General features: G+C 36.8%; 1 protein-coding gene across 5 annotated transcripts in view; it reads right to left on the reverse strand.

The window, feature by feature from the left end:
• Positions 1 to 508: 508 nt before the first annotated feature.
• Positions 509 to 15,605, reverse strand: part of ECT2 (epithelial cell transforming 2) — a 71,634-nt gene continuing 56,537 nt past the window's right edge. For 2 of the 5 annotated variants that reach the window (XM_002716427.6, XM_008266501.5), the window contains 3 exons: positions 7,182 to 7,289; positions 6,082 to 6,228; positions 509 to 1,849 (listed from right to left, as the gene is read on the reverse strand). In XM_002716427.6, the coding sequence (XP_002716473.1) occupies positions 1,760 to 1,849; positions 6,082 to 6,228; positions 7,182 to 7,289 (345 nt within the window). In that variant the 3' untranslated portion in view covers positions 509 to 1,759. Of the gene's footprint in view, positions 1,850 to 3,227; positions 3,494 to 5,199; positions 5,491 to 6,081; positions 6,229 to 7,181; positions 7,290 to 15,605 lie in introns of all 5 variants that reach the window. The other 3 variants (XR_007924607.3, XR_016232551.1, XR_016232550.1) reach the window with 3 other exon arrangements.

The following is a 15,605-nucleotide window of genomic DNA, read 5'->3' on the forward strand; positions in this document are numbered from 1 at the left end:
ACATCTTAACACATGAAAAATATGCACATGGCTTTCATCTGATAATGAGGATATACCCAAAACCTAAGCAGCAGATAGTTAATGACAAAAACCAGAAACATGCTCTTTAAAGCTAAAATTAACTATCTGCTATATTTTGCCAGTAAATACCCAATACTTTTCCAAATTCATGCCTTATCTCTGGAAATCTCACCCTTTGGAAGGAATCACAGTTCCTTCTATTCCTCCAGAAATGATAAAGTTTATGTATTCTCTCCCAGAAAAATGTTACACAAAAACACAAAATCTAATGTACGATATCATAATATTCACTACCTCTATTCTACAAGAAGAATTCAGAAATGCCCACCCTACAGATAGACCAGCATACAAATGCTCAAGCATATTAATGGAGGAAGGATAAGCAAATAAACAAGCAAGCAAATACATAACAAAGCAGGTGTTGATGAAGGAATCAATATTTGCCTATGAAAATTCAACCGAAAGAATGAAGACTTGAGACATCAAATATATTTGGATTTTAGGTATTTATTTACAAAGTTCTTACTAATATAACTGCTTTTAAAATATAGCAAAAAAGGGGTTATATACTAATCTCTGAAGTGGTACATAGATAGCATAGAAAAACTTCTTGGTCAATTAAACAATTAAAGCAGATGACTACAAATTGTTATGTGATAATTAAACATTTGCCTTACTCCCAAACATATAGGAAATAAAAAATGCATTTATTCATAGGAACTTGATTATTTTGTATTCCTGACTATCAAAAAACAAAGACTATTGTAAAAGATGACATCAGGCTTTGAAAAATATTTTATAACAGCAAATAAATTTTCAGTTTTAAATGTAATTATAAGACCACAATAAAATGTTGACCATATACACATCTATGTATTTCACAGCAGATTAGTAAAACTAATGGTAACTTTAGAATTAGTTCATAAAAAATATAAACAGTCTTTACTACAATTTTCCCATGGTCTTATCTTTCAAAATAAAATTTCACACACTATCAAACTAAATCAAGATTTGCTAGTGGCTAAAATTACCATAAATATTTGTCTCTGAACCAGCTACAAGTATTTACCAGTAACTTGCTTTCACAAAATACAATATTTTTTAATCTTTGTTATTGTCTCAATTTGCAAAGTATTTTCAAGCAATCCCCTTTAAGTGTTCTTATTAATAAGGGAAAATCATTTATAATCCACATGCTAGAACTTGAAAACATCTGAGAAGAAAATAAACTGCAAGAGCAGTAAATAAACAGTCCATGTGATACAAGATCCACTACTTCATCAGGAATCTATGCAGGTTTTTATCCAGTAAGCACTGTAGTATTATTTAATTTCTGTACAAATTGAGATTCACAAATATGTATTTCCACAAATTCATTCATGGGTACTATACAAATAGATTTACAGCAGTATTTGGTACCCATCAATAAAATTTATTTACTGTGTCAGGATTGCAAAGCTACTGATATCATGAATAACTTAAATTATTGGTCTTTGAATGAGGAATTCAAAGAGATAAATTACATCAAAATCAATATAACTTTTTTACATGCATTAACTTGAAAACTGTTAAGACATAAACTTTACTCTTTCAAGAGGAAAATCAAATGTATACTTTAGTGTTAAACATCTTCTCTCCAGCTTTCCCCAAGTGCTAATTACAAGTACCATTTAAGTCAGTTTCTCTTTCGAGTATGAAATGTTAATACATTTCTGTAATTTAAGATTTTTTTAAAGCTTCATATCAAATGAGTTGTAGATCTGCTTAAGGTATGACTTCTCCTCTCAAAGAAGGAAGGAAGGCTGACAAGGGAAGGAGACGGGATACCCTGCAAAGATAAAACAATATTTCATGTTTAAATTTTTTAAGAGATTCTATAGTTCATCATCAAGCCTATTATGTCTACATTTAATAAGTTATAATAAAAATTAGGTAAAAGGCACTTGAACTTGAAATTTTAAATCCTTTAAATAAAAGAATTTTTTAAAAAGGGAGGAGAATGGGGCAAAAACATAGTGAGAATTATTTAGCATTCTAAAAACACAAACCAAATGGCTGGAGTAGTTAACTAGATGTTAATTCAATTGGGACAGATCCTGGCTTACAGGGATTAGTGACCTAACCTTCTTCTGCAAAATATTAATGATTCAGTGTTTCAGGTTATTTAAAAATAATTATAAATTAGTAAGCAAATTTGTGAGATAAAAAGACCAACCCTTCAGGCTGGCATTATGGCACAGCAGGTAAGTCACTGCCTGTGATGCCAGCATCCCATACGGGAGTCAACCCTGGCCACTGCAGCCATTTGGGGAGTGAACCAGCAGATGGAGGATATCTTTCTCTCTCTCCCTTTCTCTCTGTCACTGTGCTTTTCAAATTAAAAAAAAAAAATGCTTTAAAAAAAAATCAGGAGGCTTGAATTTGAGAAACCTCTCTGTGTAACTCTTTCCAAAAAAAAAATATAGGGACAGCTCTGTGGCATGGTAGGCTACACCATCATCTGAAGTGCCAGCATCCTATGTGGGCACTGATTTGTGTACTGGCTGTTCCACTGCTGATCCAGCTCTCTGCTAATGAGGCTGGGAAGGCAGTGGAGGATGGCCTAAGTGTTTGGGAGAACCAGAAGAAACTTCTGGCTCCTGGCTTCGCCTTGGCCTAGCTCTGGCCATTGCGGCCATCAGGGAAGCAAACCAACAAATGGAAGACCCCCCACTTCTCTCATCCCTCTCTCTATGTAATTCTGCCTTTCAAATAACTAAAATCTGAAAAATAAGCAAATAAATATATATATGCAAGTACATCTTACAAAATATACGAATAAATCTTAAAAAATAACTAATTTAATGATATTTTATGGGGCCGGTATTGTGGCGTTAACAGGTTAACCAGAGGATGGAAGCTTTCTGTCTCCTGCCCCACCTCTGCCCTGTCTAATTTCACCTTTCAAATTTTAAAAAATGATATTTTCTTAAATAAGAAAATTTCTAATGCATCTTTTCTTTTTCTAAAATTAAGACTAAATTACCTTACAAAAATATTACGAGGCAATATTCAAAGAAATTCTTTTAAGCCTAAATTGTTGTAAATTTAACACAGTAATAAAATTGTGAATCCTAAAGTCCCCATCCACCCAATAAGTAATTCAGGGGAGAAAGAATACTTTTGCTTTTCAAGAAACACAAATTTCAAATAGCTAATAAGCTCACATTAAATTTCACGAGGCTTGTTTCCATTATTGCTCAGCATATCTCCTAATTCTTCACAAATGTCAAAGATGACTTGGGTAGAACTTTTTTGAAATTTGAAAATCAATATTTCCTTCTAGTATCTCTGAAAAACTAGCTCGGGAGGCAGAATGATGTATAGATCGAAACCAGGAGTAATGAGAGCGCCCACGAGTAGAGTTTGAGCGCTGAACATAAACATGCTTAGTAAATCCAATTATATTGGTTGTGGAAACAGAATGGGTAATCTGTTAGAACAGAAACAAGCAATTGAGAAGACATGAATGTCTTTAAGCTATTTTACATACTTTTCTTATGTATACTATCAACATAAAAAATGGTATAACCACAAATATATTATTCTTCAAAAATGTTTTTATAAATTCATTTACCTTCATTTGAAAGGCAATACTTAAAATAGTTATCATAAATGCAAAAAAAAAAAAACAACAGAGATAGTATTTAGGCCTCAAGAACACTTATAATCCAATTTTAATAAATGAATGCTTATCTGCATTTTGTCAATTTTAATTATTTTTGCATATATTTCTGCTGCCAACTAAACACAACTTTTCTACCATTGGTTAAGGTTAATCTTTATCAAAAATCTGTATAATATAGTTTTAGCCATAACTTTGAAGTGTTAACTAAAGACTTAAAGCTTTTTAAAAAATACTTGAGGATTAAAAGCTTTCCTATACATTTATATATTATACATTTTTCATTTAAAAATGGTAGCCAGGTAATGTTCTAAACACTTTATATATATTAAATTACTTAATTCTTACAATTTTAGTTTTATTTTACAGACACAAAAATTAAAAAATCTTTAATAATTTGTGGAAAGTTATATGGTTATTAAGTAGCAGATTAAGGATCTGAACATTCCAGTTCCAGAATTAATCATTACACAAATTGCCTTTAAGTTTATAATCATATCATTCACATCATACGCATATACAAGATTTTTCTTTACAAACACACACAAACACACAGGAGGGTACTTCAAAAAATTTGTGGAAAGTAGAATTAAAAGTTTGAGTTTATTTTGATGACAAAATCTTTTGGGGGCCAGCATTGTGATGTAGTGGGTAAAGCTGTTGCTGCCCATGATGCAGGCATCCATCCCTTATGGGTGCTAGTTGAAGTCTCAGCTGTTCCACTTCTAACCCAGCTCTCTGCTAATCCACCTGGGAAAGCAGTAGAAGATGGCCCAAGTGCTTGGGACCCTGCACTCACATGGAAGACCTAGAAGAAGCTGCTGGCTCCTGGCTTTGGCCTGGTCCAGCTCTAGTGAACCAGCAGATGGAAGACCTCTCTCTTTCTCTCTCTCTCCAATTCTGCCTTTCAAATAAATACATCTTCAAAAAATGTTTTTCATAATATACGGGGAAAGGGCATTATGAAAAAAACGCATACTTTTAATTTCATTTTTCCACAAACTTTTTGAACTGCCCTCATATTTCTTTACAATACCATGAAGTAAGTACTACTGACCTCTTATTTCACCTACAAAAATGCTGATAAGAGTAAGAAACTTGCTAAGCTAAGAAGTGATAGTCAATTGCTTTTATTAACCTCAGTAGGTTAGGTTAATAATTGTACAAAGAACTCGGATACTTAATGGCAGTAATACATATTAGAAATGCCCTTCATAGTAATTACATATTTAATAATTCATTTATTGTGAGAACTTGGAATATTTAGAAAAAATTTAAAAATATATACACAAATTTAAAACCTGTATCATCTGAAATTCAGCTTCAGAGATTATATTTTACTCATCACAGAAATAGCAAAAGGAATCAAACTTAGTCTCTGCTATTATTAGAATCAATCTATATAAACAGAATTATAACTATTCACACTAGTAAAGTGACAAGTCACATTGAAACATGTTTCTCTTTTAGAGATCTTAAAACACTATAATCTCTTGGCCGGCACCATGACTCACTAGGTTAATCCTCCGCCTGTGGTACCAGCACCCCAGGTTCTAGTCCCAGTTGGGGTGCCCGATTCTGTCACAGTTGCTCCTCTTCTAGTCCAGCTCTCTGCTGTGGCCTGTGAAGGCAGTGGAGGATGACCCAAGTACTTGGGCCCTGCACCCGCATGGGAGACCAGGAGAAGCACCTGGCTCCTGGCTTCGGATCAGCGCGGTACACCGGCCACAGCAGCCATTGAGGGGTGAACCAATGGAAAAAGGAAGACCTTTCTCTCTGTCTCTCTCTCTCACTGTCCACTCTGCCTGTACAAAAACAACAACAACAACAACAACTATAATCTCAATAAAGTTCCATACTGAATATCTCTAGTTCATTAATTATGAAGCTTTTCTCAACTGGCCTTTCTCAATTGGCCTTTACCCAATAAGAGCTAAAAGTTTAGGGGCCAGCGCTGTGTAGCAGGAAAAGCTACCAGCTGCATTGCCAGCATCCCATATGGGCAGCGATTTGAGTCCCACCTGCTCCACTTCCAATCCAGCTCTCTGCTATGGTCTGGGAAAGCAGTGGAAGATGGCCCAAGTGCTTGGGCCCCTGCAACCATGCAGGAGACCCAGAAGGAGCTCCTGGCTCCTGGCTTCAGATGGGCCTCGCTCCGGCCACTGCAGCCATTTAGGGAGTGAAACAGCGGGTGGAAGACCCCTCTCACTCTGCCTCTGCCTCTCTGTATCTCTGTCTTTCAAATAAATAAGTAAATAAATCTTCAAAAAAAAAAAGTAAAAAGTTTAGAGAAACATCAAAATGGAGACATTAAAATTTCCATTTAAACAAAATTAATAAATTCTCTACCAACTGCATGAATAAGTCAAGTAGTCCAATGAATCAAAATCACTTACTGCTAATGATGATGTGCTAGACAGACGACTCACTACATGCTTATCACTGCTGGTAGGGCTTCTTCCCTCCGCTGAGTTGTGGGATGTCATAAGAGCCATTCGGAAAGCTCTTTTTGGAGTTTTAGAGAAAGAGAATGCTCTGGTAACCTAGAGTTAAAAGAGTTGCCAATGGTTAAGCCTAGACAAAATTAATACAGCTGAGAAGAATGTTTATATATAAAGAAAAAACAGCGAAGGAACATCAAAATTTTTCTGCAAATAACATATGGCAAAATTAGAATTTCTTGGGCATAAAGCAGTAAGAAAATGCAGTACATTATAGACTGTTTTACTATACAGCCAAAAAAAGAAAGGTAAGAGGAGAAACACCTAGTCTGGAAGAGAAGAAATCTGGATTCTTGTCTGATTCCATCATCATTTAGTTATAAAATCTTTAATCTAAAACCACTGAACCTCAATGTCTTTATTGAAAGACTGAAAAGTTCATTTAAATCATCACTTAATATGTTCATCTATTATACATCATATGTGTTAAATGATGGGAGACACAAAGATATTGCAAGCCTTCTCCTTCAAAGGGAAAAAGAAAACACCTGGTAAATTTAAGATGACTATCTAATTGCAAATTGCCTTTGGAACCCTGAAAGTCTAGTTCTACTTTTATTACCAACATACTTATTTATTCACCAATAACTCTGATAAATGAAGAAATTATCTTCATCATGCAAAGAACAAAACACACTTTTAAGAGTCAGGAATAGATCCCTGGTCATCTGACTCTGTTGTATATTCTTTGCTCAAAAAATATCTGGAGGCAATATTTAGATAAATGCACACATATCTAGATAAACACTAACAGTCATTTCTACTGAAGTATACAGCTCACAGAGTATCACTATAATAAGAGTGGAATCAATAACAAGTTACCATAATCACTGTGGCAAAGAAGTCAACTAAAATTACTGTCTCTGTGAGTCATTTTCTAAAACAGAACAACTCTGTTGTATGGACTATTTTTATGATCCTTATGGCAATGCTATTTTAATATAATTTGAAAAATATATTTTAGATATAGGTCAAATAACTTCTCCAAAGCTCACCTTTTTGGAAGTTTTTTTTATTGCTCTAGATGCTCTACTCAATGTACTGTCCATATCTTTTGTATTTACTTCAAAGGATTCTGGATCCACAGTATACATAAGATTCTCCTGTCAAAAAATAACATTTTTTTATTTTAAAATTTAAAAACACAAACTGTAAAATCAAATCATTTTTTTTTTTTTTTTTTTTTTTACAGGCAGAGTGGACAGTGAGAGACAGACAGAGAGAAAGGTCTTCCTTTTGCCGTTGGTTCACCCTCCAATGGCCGCAGCGCATCGGCCAGCGCGTCGCGCTGATCCAAAGCCAGAAGCCAGGTGCTTTTCCTGGTCTCCCATGGGGTACAGGGCTCAAGGACTTGGGCCATCCTCCACTGCACTCCCGGACCATAGCAGAGAGCTGGCCTGGAAGAGGGGCAACCGGGACAGAATCCGGCGCCCCGACCGGGACTAGAACCCGGGTTGCCAGCGCCGCAAAGTGGAGGATTAGACTATTGAGCCACGGCGCCAGCAAAATCAAATCTTAAGTACATGCTTACATATGGCAGTATTAATACATGAAGCTACTCAAGATGTTTGATTTGTTTAACATGATTTCTACTCTGAAATATACCAAATTAATGATAGTGGAAAGTAAGCATTCAATAAATGAATAATGCATGACACGGACCATGGATATCAAAGCAACTGGAAACAGACAGCAATATAATATCTTCCAACTTTGAAATTCAACAAACAATACTGAAAAAGTCTGGTAGAAAAACAGTAACACAAACTCTTTTCTTTAAGATCTTTCCCTTTCTTCCTCAATTAGCACCCGGAAGGATTCTAAATCAGATTCCAAACCTGTGAACAAGAGCTCACACAGTTACAAGGATTAGAAATCAGGGAGTACGCAACTTACTTGAAACTGCATGTAAACTTTGTATGTACATGAGCAACATGTGCTTTTCTGAGGAGAAATTTCACAGCTTGAATCACACCCCCAAAGATCAAAGTTGGCTAAGAACCACTAACCAGGGGCCGGCGCCATGGTGCAGAGGGTTAAAGCCCTGGCTTGAAGCGCTGGCATCCCACATGGGCGCCAGTTCTAGTCCCAGCTGCTCCTCTTCCAATCCAGCTCTCTGCTATGGCCTGGGATAGCAGTAAAAGATGGCCGCAAGCCCTTGGGCCCCTGCACCCACGTGGGAAACCTAGAACCTCCTGGCTCCTGGCTTCAGATTGGCACAACTCTGGCCATTGTGGCCAACTGGGGAGTGAACCAGTGGATGAAAGACCTCTCTCTCTCTCTCTCTCACTCTGTCTCTACCTCTCTCTGTAACTCTTTCAAATAAATAAAATAAATTAAAAACAAAAAAGAACCACTAACCAAAATTAACCTTAAAGAAGACAACTAATACCCAAATAACTCAAAATACTACCTGCTCAAATTATGTTTGGGCTTTCAGAGGAAAGCAAGTTGGACAAAATGTTCACATATAGCCCTCTTACAATTTTCACTTCAAGTTTGTAAATCTAGACTATAAATTAGTAAATGGCCTCATTACTTTATTACTACATGAATATCCTCTAGCACCATCATTCTGGGCCACAGAAAATTTTATTGAACTTTATGAAGGATGTTTCTATTGTAAGGGTATAATATTATAAGTAATTATAAGGTTAAAGGAAGATAATACACACAAGTACTTTGAAATAAAATGTTAATTAAGTTTCTTTACAAACAAGATGTTATATATTATACTGTACAATTGTAAGTGCTGCTTTAGCTCTCCATCACTAACATCCATCAGACAACTGTGTATTCATCCAAAAGAATGTCAAGAAACCATCTGCACTAACTGCCTGCATTCCATTTTGGACTACATGGGATCAAATCTTACCTCTGCTTTCAATCCACCTGCCAGCTAATGTGGTTGAGAGGCAGAAAATGGCCCAAGTACTTGGGTTCCTGCCACCCATATGGGATACCCAGATGGAGTTCTGGGCTAAGCTGTTACAGGCATTTGAGGAGTGAAGCCACAGATGGAGCATCTTTCCCTCTCTGTTACTCTGCCTTTCAAATAAATTAATTTAAAAAAAATTTAACTAACAAATTAATTTAGAAGATTTCTACCTGGGTTGAGTCCCAGTTACTCCATGGTGATCCACCTTCCTTCTACTGTGCCAAGGAGGCAGCAGATGATGACCCAAGTACTTGGGTTTCTGTCACCCACATGGGAGAACCAGCGAGTTCCTGGCTCCTGTATTCAGCCTAGTCTATCCCTGGCTATTGCAGTTATTTGGGGAGTGAACCTATCAGATAGAAGTTGTATCTCTGGGGCCAGCACTGTGGCATATTAGGCTGTTCCTCCACCTGCAGCGCCAGCATCACATTTGGATACTAGTGCATGTCCCAGCTGCTCCTTTTCTGATCCAGCTCTCTGCCTATGGCCTGGGAGAGCAGCAGAGGATGGCCAAAGTGCTTGGATCCTGCACCCACATGGGAAACCTGGAATAAGCTCCTGGTTCCTGACTTCGGATTGGGCCAGCTCCATCCATTGCAGCCATTTGGGGAGTGAACCAGCGGATGAAAGACTTTTCTCTATGTCTCTCAATGTCTCTGTAACTCTGCCTCTCAAATAAATAAACAAATCTTAAAAAAAAAAAAAAAGTTGTCTACTTATATTTTGGCATATTTCTTACATATTTTTTCTACATGTGTAAGTTTTATAACAAAATTGGAATAATGCTATTCAGTTTTATATGTTACCTTTTCAATTTTCTATATACTGCATTTTTCCTTGTCATTAAGTACTCATAACAGCTAAAAAGTCTTTTCTGATAACACCTTAATTTTATCATTCTATTATTTTAGAACATTTTAAGTGGGATATTGGTGAATTATTGACCTTCAAAAAGTTTATGGAAAATGGAATTATAAGTTTATTTTAGTGTACAACACTTTGAAATCATTCATAATTTTATCATACTATGTATCTTCTATAACTTTTCAAAGTACTCTCATATAATAGGTACAGAGTCCCAGTTTTAGGGAGATAAAAAGGTTCTAGAGATGAATGGTCATAACACAGCAAAACAATATGAATATACTTAATGTTACTCAACTGTACACCCACCTAAAAATTTAAAACTGTAAATTTTTTATATACATTTTACACAAAAGAAAGCAAAGTAAATATTTTTGCACGTAAAAATTTTGAACATTATTCTAGTGTTTTTCTAAGCTAGAACAATAAAAGTGCACAAAAAGAATGTGTGTGAACATTTTCAGAGTTCATGGTATATAAACTGATTTCCAAACAGGGTATACTGGAGCGGGCACTGTGGCACAGCAGGTTAAGATGTCATCTGGGACACCTGTATCCCATACAAGAGTGCCTGGGTCAAGTCCCAGCTATTCTATGCTTCCCATTCAGCTAGCTGCTATTGTGCCTGGGAGGCAGAGGATCACAGCTCAAATATTTTGAGTCCTTGCCACACACAATAGAGACCTAGATGGAGTTTGGGTCCCTAGCGCCAGCCTGCTCAAGCCCTAGCTATGAAGAACAAAATAGCAGATGGAAGACAGATGGAAGACTGCTTCTCCCTCTCTATGTCACTCTGCTTGCGGTTTTGGGATTTTTTTTTTCAGCATTCAAGAGAAAATTTTTTCAATTTATTTTAACTGATAAACAATTATATATATATAAGGAGTACAAGGTGATGTTTCAATACATGTACACGTTGTGAAATTATCAAATTACGGATAAAAAGGATATACTGTTTCAATATATATTCTCACTGAGAGAACAGAAAAAGAAAAGGTTCTACCTTGCCTTATCAGTCCTTGAGATTGTCCTTCAACTATTTTAGGGGCCAGCAGGTGTAGAGGCACAGTAGGTTAAGTCACTGCCCACAACGCTGGCAACACATATTGGAGCACTCGTTTGACTCCTGGATGCTCTGCTTCTGGGGCAATTCCCTACTAATGCGCCTAGGAAAGAGCTTCTCAATTTTCTTATTGTTGATTTTTAACTACTATAATCTTAGTTTGCTTTTAATAACTTGTAACAAATGATCTAAAACTAATTATCTAAAATATAAACTACTAATGAGGAGGTTTATTTTGACTCATGGGTTCACAGTCATAGACTGGGTGGCCCTGATAGTTGGGCAGTATTGGTTAGGCATCAGATGAGGCAATGGCAGACTGTGTGTAGAAAATAATCACATGGCAAGAAAACAGACAGGTCTCCCTAGAAAGTTGGTGATAAAAGCTTGAATTAAACCTATCTTCCAAAGATACACCCACGATGACCTGAGGAGCCCATCTCCTAAACCCAATAACTGGATAAATGTTTCCAACCTCCTAGTACCATTAACATAAGACTTTGAGGTTTAAAGTTTAAATGTCTACCATTAGTTGAGCAGCCATACCTATTCAAACCAAGGCAATTACTAAGCATATAATAACCACCCATGAAATAAAAAGGGACGAGATGGCTATCAATGTTTTCTCTCAATGAAGATAAGGTCTTTTACATTCCTAGCAGTTCTGAGTTCAGAATGATTGATAGGGTAAACATCTAGGTAGCTCACTAATATAGTAGTTAGGATGACAGCACAGCTGCTTGCTAAGCTATCAAGACCTATTTCTTTTCTTTCTCTGCAGAGGGAAAGGTAAATAAGGTAGATCACAGGCAAATGTGCAAAATGGGGGAACTTAATTTCAGTAATCCTATTTCATTACTCTCTCACAAATTCCCATTCTCTCTTGCAAATAAAAAAAAAAACTCTTTTTAATCTTTCTCTAAATAATCTTTCTCAGAACGGGCCATCAAAGAAGGAAGTACCTTTTTCTAAAGGGAGGACAGAACTTCCACTTTGATTATGGCCTTGTCTAAACAGGGTCAGAGTTGGTGAACTCAAGAGGCTTCCATAGCCTTGGCAGCTCATGACAAGAGCCTGGGATGATTACTGATCATAAATAAGAGTGTCAACTGTTAATCAACAACGGGGGTGTCTGTCTTTAATGTGCTGTACTATGCGAATTAACGGTAAAACTGGTCTTCAAATAGTACTTTACACTGTGTCTGTGTGGGTGCAAGCTGTTGAAATCTTTACTACTTTAGTATATACCAAGTTGTTCTTCTGTATATAAAGATAATTAAAAATGAATCTTAATTAAGAATGGTATGGGAGGGGGAGTAGGAGATGGGATGGTTTGCGGGTGGGAGGGTGGTTATGGGGGGAAAAACTCTATAATCCAGAAGTTGTACTTTCGAAATTTATATTTATTAAATAAAAGTTTTCTAAAAAATAATCTCTCAATAAAATAAAAATGAATTTATAGTATAACCAAACCTCATTTTTCATAACATACTAATTAAAAACACTTTATGATTTCTTCAAAGTATGTCAGGCATTAAAGAAGCTTTAAACAGCAAGATTTGTTCAATAAGTCCCAAATTCACATGCACCTGAAACTAGTTTGAAAGACAAATTTGCTGAACTAAAGATTAGAAAATAGGGCTAGCACTGTGGCATAGCAAGTACTACCTGTGTTGCCAGCATCCCGTATGTGCACCATTCAAGTGCTCCACTTTCAACCCTGCTCCCTGCTAATGTGCCTGGGAAGGCAGCAGAAAATGGACCAAGTATATGAGCCCTTGCACCCACATAGGAGACCTGATGAAGCCCCTGGTTCCTGGCTTCAGCCTGGCCCAACGATGGCTGCTGCTGCCATCTGGGAGTGAACCAGCAGATCGATGATCCCTTTCTCTCTGCTTCTGTCTCTCCCTCTCTATAACTCTGCCTTTTAAATAAATAAATAAATCTAAAAAAAATTAGAAAGTGGTAATCAACCTCTCCCGCTGAGAATCATGGTATTAATTTCAGAATAAAGTGAGCCTCAGCCACATTTCAGACCCCTATTTGTATGTATTAATTCGTAGGAAGTTTAAGTCAGTTGAGACACGAATTAGTAAGCTTTTATTCTGTTCTTCTATCAACTCTCATCCTAAACTAGTCTTCAAACTCCCAGATGCCAAGGAAAAAATTTCTACTGTGATATGTTCCCTCCCTTAGCCTGTGCCTCAGTGATTTCTTCAAACTGTAATCAAGTTTATAGCTAAGAGCTTCTGATTTGGCCAAATTAAAGTTATACCAAATTACAGACATTTATATTAACTTAATATGTATGCCTCATAACTAACAGAATATCTATAATTTCAAGTATAAATCACATTTTCATTATAAACATTATTGGCTCACAAGCACAAACTTTTATATATGTTCTAGCTTCACTCAACAGTAAATAGAAATTCCACTTACTAGTTTAAAAACATCAAGTGAATACTACTACTCATAATTAGTCAGTGATAATAATTAAACTAAGACATAGGAGAGTTTGATTTTTAAAAGAAATATAAAGGGTTAGTGGCAAAGGTACTGAATTGTAGCATAGGACATTTAATTATCAAGTTTCTTCCAAACTAAATCAAATTGGGGGAAAGGGTGATATGATAATGCTTAAACTCTTTTATTAATAAAATTATACTGTGACACTTGAGATTAGAAATTTATAATGGCTTCATGAAAGCTACCATCTAACTTCAGGTAATTTATAAACCTTAGAATTGGACCACACAATTAAAGATTACATTTTGGGAAGAAACTGAAAATACCTAAGTATTCTGATAAGATTTTCAATAGATTAAATTTTTAATCTTAATATTAAAACAACAACATAAGGGGCCATATATTCAGAATGATAAAAAGCTAATAATAAGATTTGACCAAAATTAGGATAACTTCTAGATTTCAGTGTTAGCTTTAATCAGTCACTGCTGCTGGCCTTACTTGTACATGTAAAATATTATTAGATTAAGTTCTTTCAACCTGAAAATTCTAATTCTTAAGTCATTTATAAATAAGCATGACAAATGGTACATAATAAAATAGTTGCACTTATTTTACTTTTAATTAAAGTAAGTTCCAATTATTTAAGGCACCAAGAAATATGAGGGCAGTTTCAAAAGTTCATGGAAAAATAAATTAGAAGTCAATGTGCAGGACTGGCACTTTGACACCACAGGTTAAGCTGCCATTTGCAATGCTGGTATCCTCTATGGGTGCTGGTTCAAGTCCCAGCTACTCCAATTCCATTCCAGCACTCTGTTAATGCACCTGGGAAAGCAGAAAATAGCCCAAATATTTGGGCCCCTGTTCCCATGTGGGAGATCCAGATAAAGTTCCAGACTCTTAACTTCAGCTTGGCCCAGCCATAGCTGTTGTGGCCAATTGGGGAGTGAAGCAGTGAAGGGAAGCGCTCTCTCTCTCTCTCTCTGCCATTCTCTAACTCTGCCTTTCAATAACAAATAAATCTTTTTTTATATAATTTTTTTATTTGACAGGAAGAGTTATAGACAGTGAGAGAGAGACAGAGAGAAATGTCTTCCTTCCATTGGTTCATCCCCCTCCCCCCAAAATGGCCACTAGGGCAAGCGCTGCACCGACCCAAAGCCAGGAGCCAGGGGCTTCATCCTGGTCTCCCATGTGAGTGCAGGCACCCAAGCACTTGGGCCATCCTCCACTGCCCTCCCAGGCCACAGTAGAGAGCTGGACTGGAAGAGGAGCAACTGGGATTAGAACCAGGTGCCCACATGGGATGCCGGTGCTGCAAGGCAGAGGATTAACCAAGTGAGCCACAGCACTGGCCCCAACAAATAAATCTTTAAAAGAAAATTCATGTGCATTTTTCATGAATTTTTTGAAGCACCCTCATATATAAAAGGAGGACAAAAACTACTTATTCAAAAGAATCAGAGAAGCTGGTGAGGTGGCACAGTGGGTTAAGCCACTGCATACAATACAGGCATTCCATGTGAGTGCTTGTTTGTGTCCTGGATGTTCTATTTCCAATTCAGCTCCCTAGAAATGCACCTGGAAAAGCAGCAAGTACTTTGGCCTCTGCAATCCATATGAGAGATCGGATGAAGTTTCAGGCTCCTGGCTTCAGCCTGGGCCTGGCCATTGCAGCCATCTGGGGAGTAAACCAGTGTATGGAAGATTCCCTTTCTCTCTGTCTTTCCCTCTTTCTCTGTAACTCTGCCTTTCAGATAAATGAGTAAAACTCTTTAATTAAAAAAAAAAAAGGCAGGCCCTGGACTAGGAGCTAGGTATACATAAGTCTAACTAAAAAAAAAACAAAAACAAAAACAAAAAAAAATCAGAGACGTTTTACATCTTTTGGACTTCCATACTTAGAAATACATTCTTGGAGCCGGCACTGTGGTGTAGCAAGTAAAGAAGATGGCTCAAATCCTTGGGCCCCTGCACCTACATGGGAAGACCTGGAGGAAGCTTCTGGTTCCTGGCTTTAGATTGGCGCAGTTCTGGCCATTGCGGCCAATTGGGGAGTGAACCAATGGGTGGAAGACCTCT

The sequence above is a fragment of the Oryctolagus cuniculus genome, chromosome 4 (genome assembly GCF_051225735.1).
Source record: "Oryctolagus cuniculus isolate XC-2025 breed Fujian yellow rabbit chromosome 4, ASM5122573v1, whole genome shotgun sequence".
Classification (NCBI taxonomy): Eukaryota; Metazoa; Chordata; class Mammalia; order Lagomorpha; family Leporidae; genus Oryctolagus; species Oryctolagus cuniculus.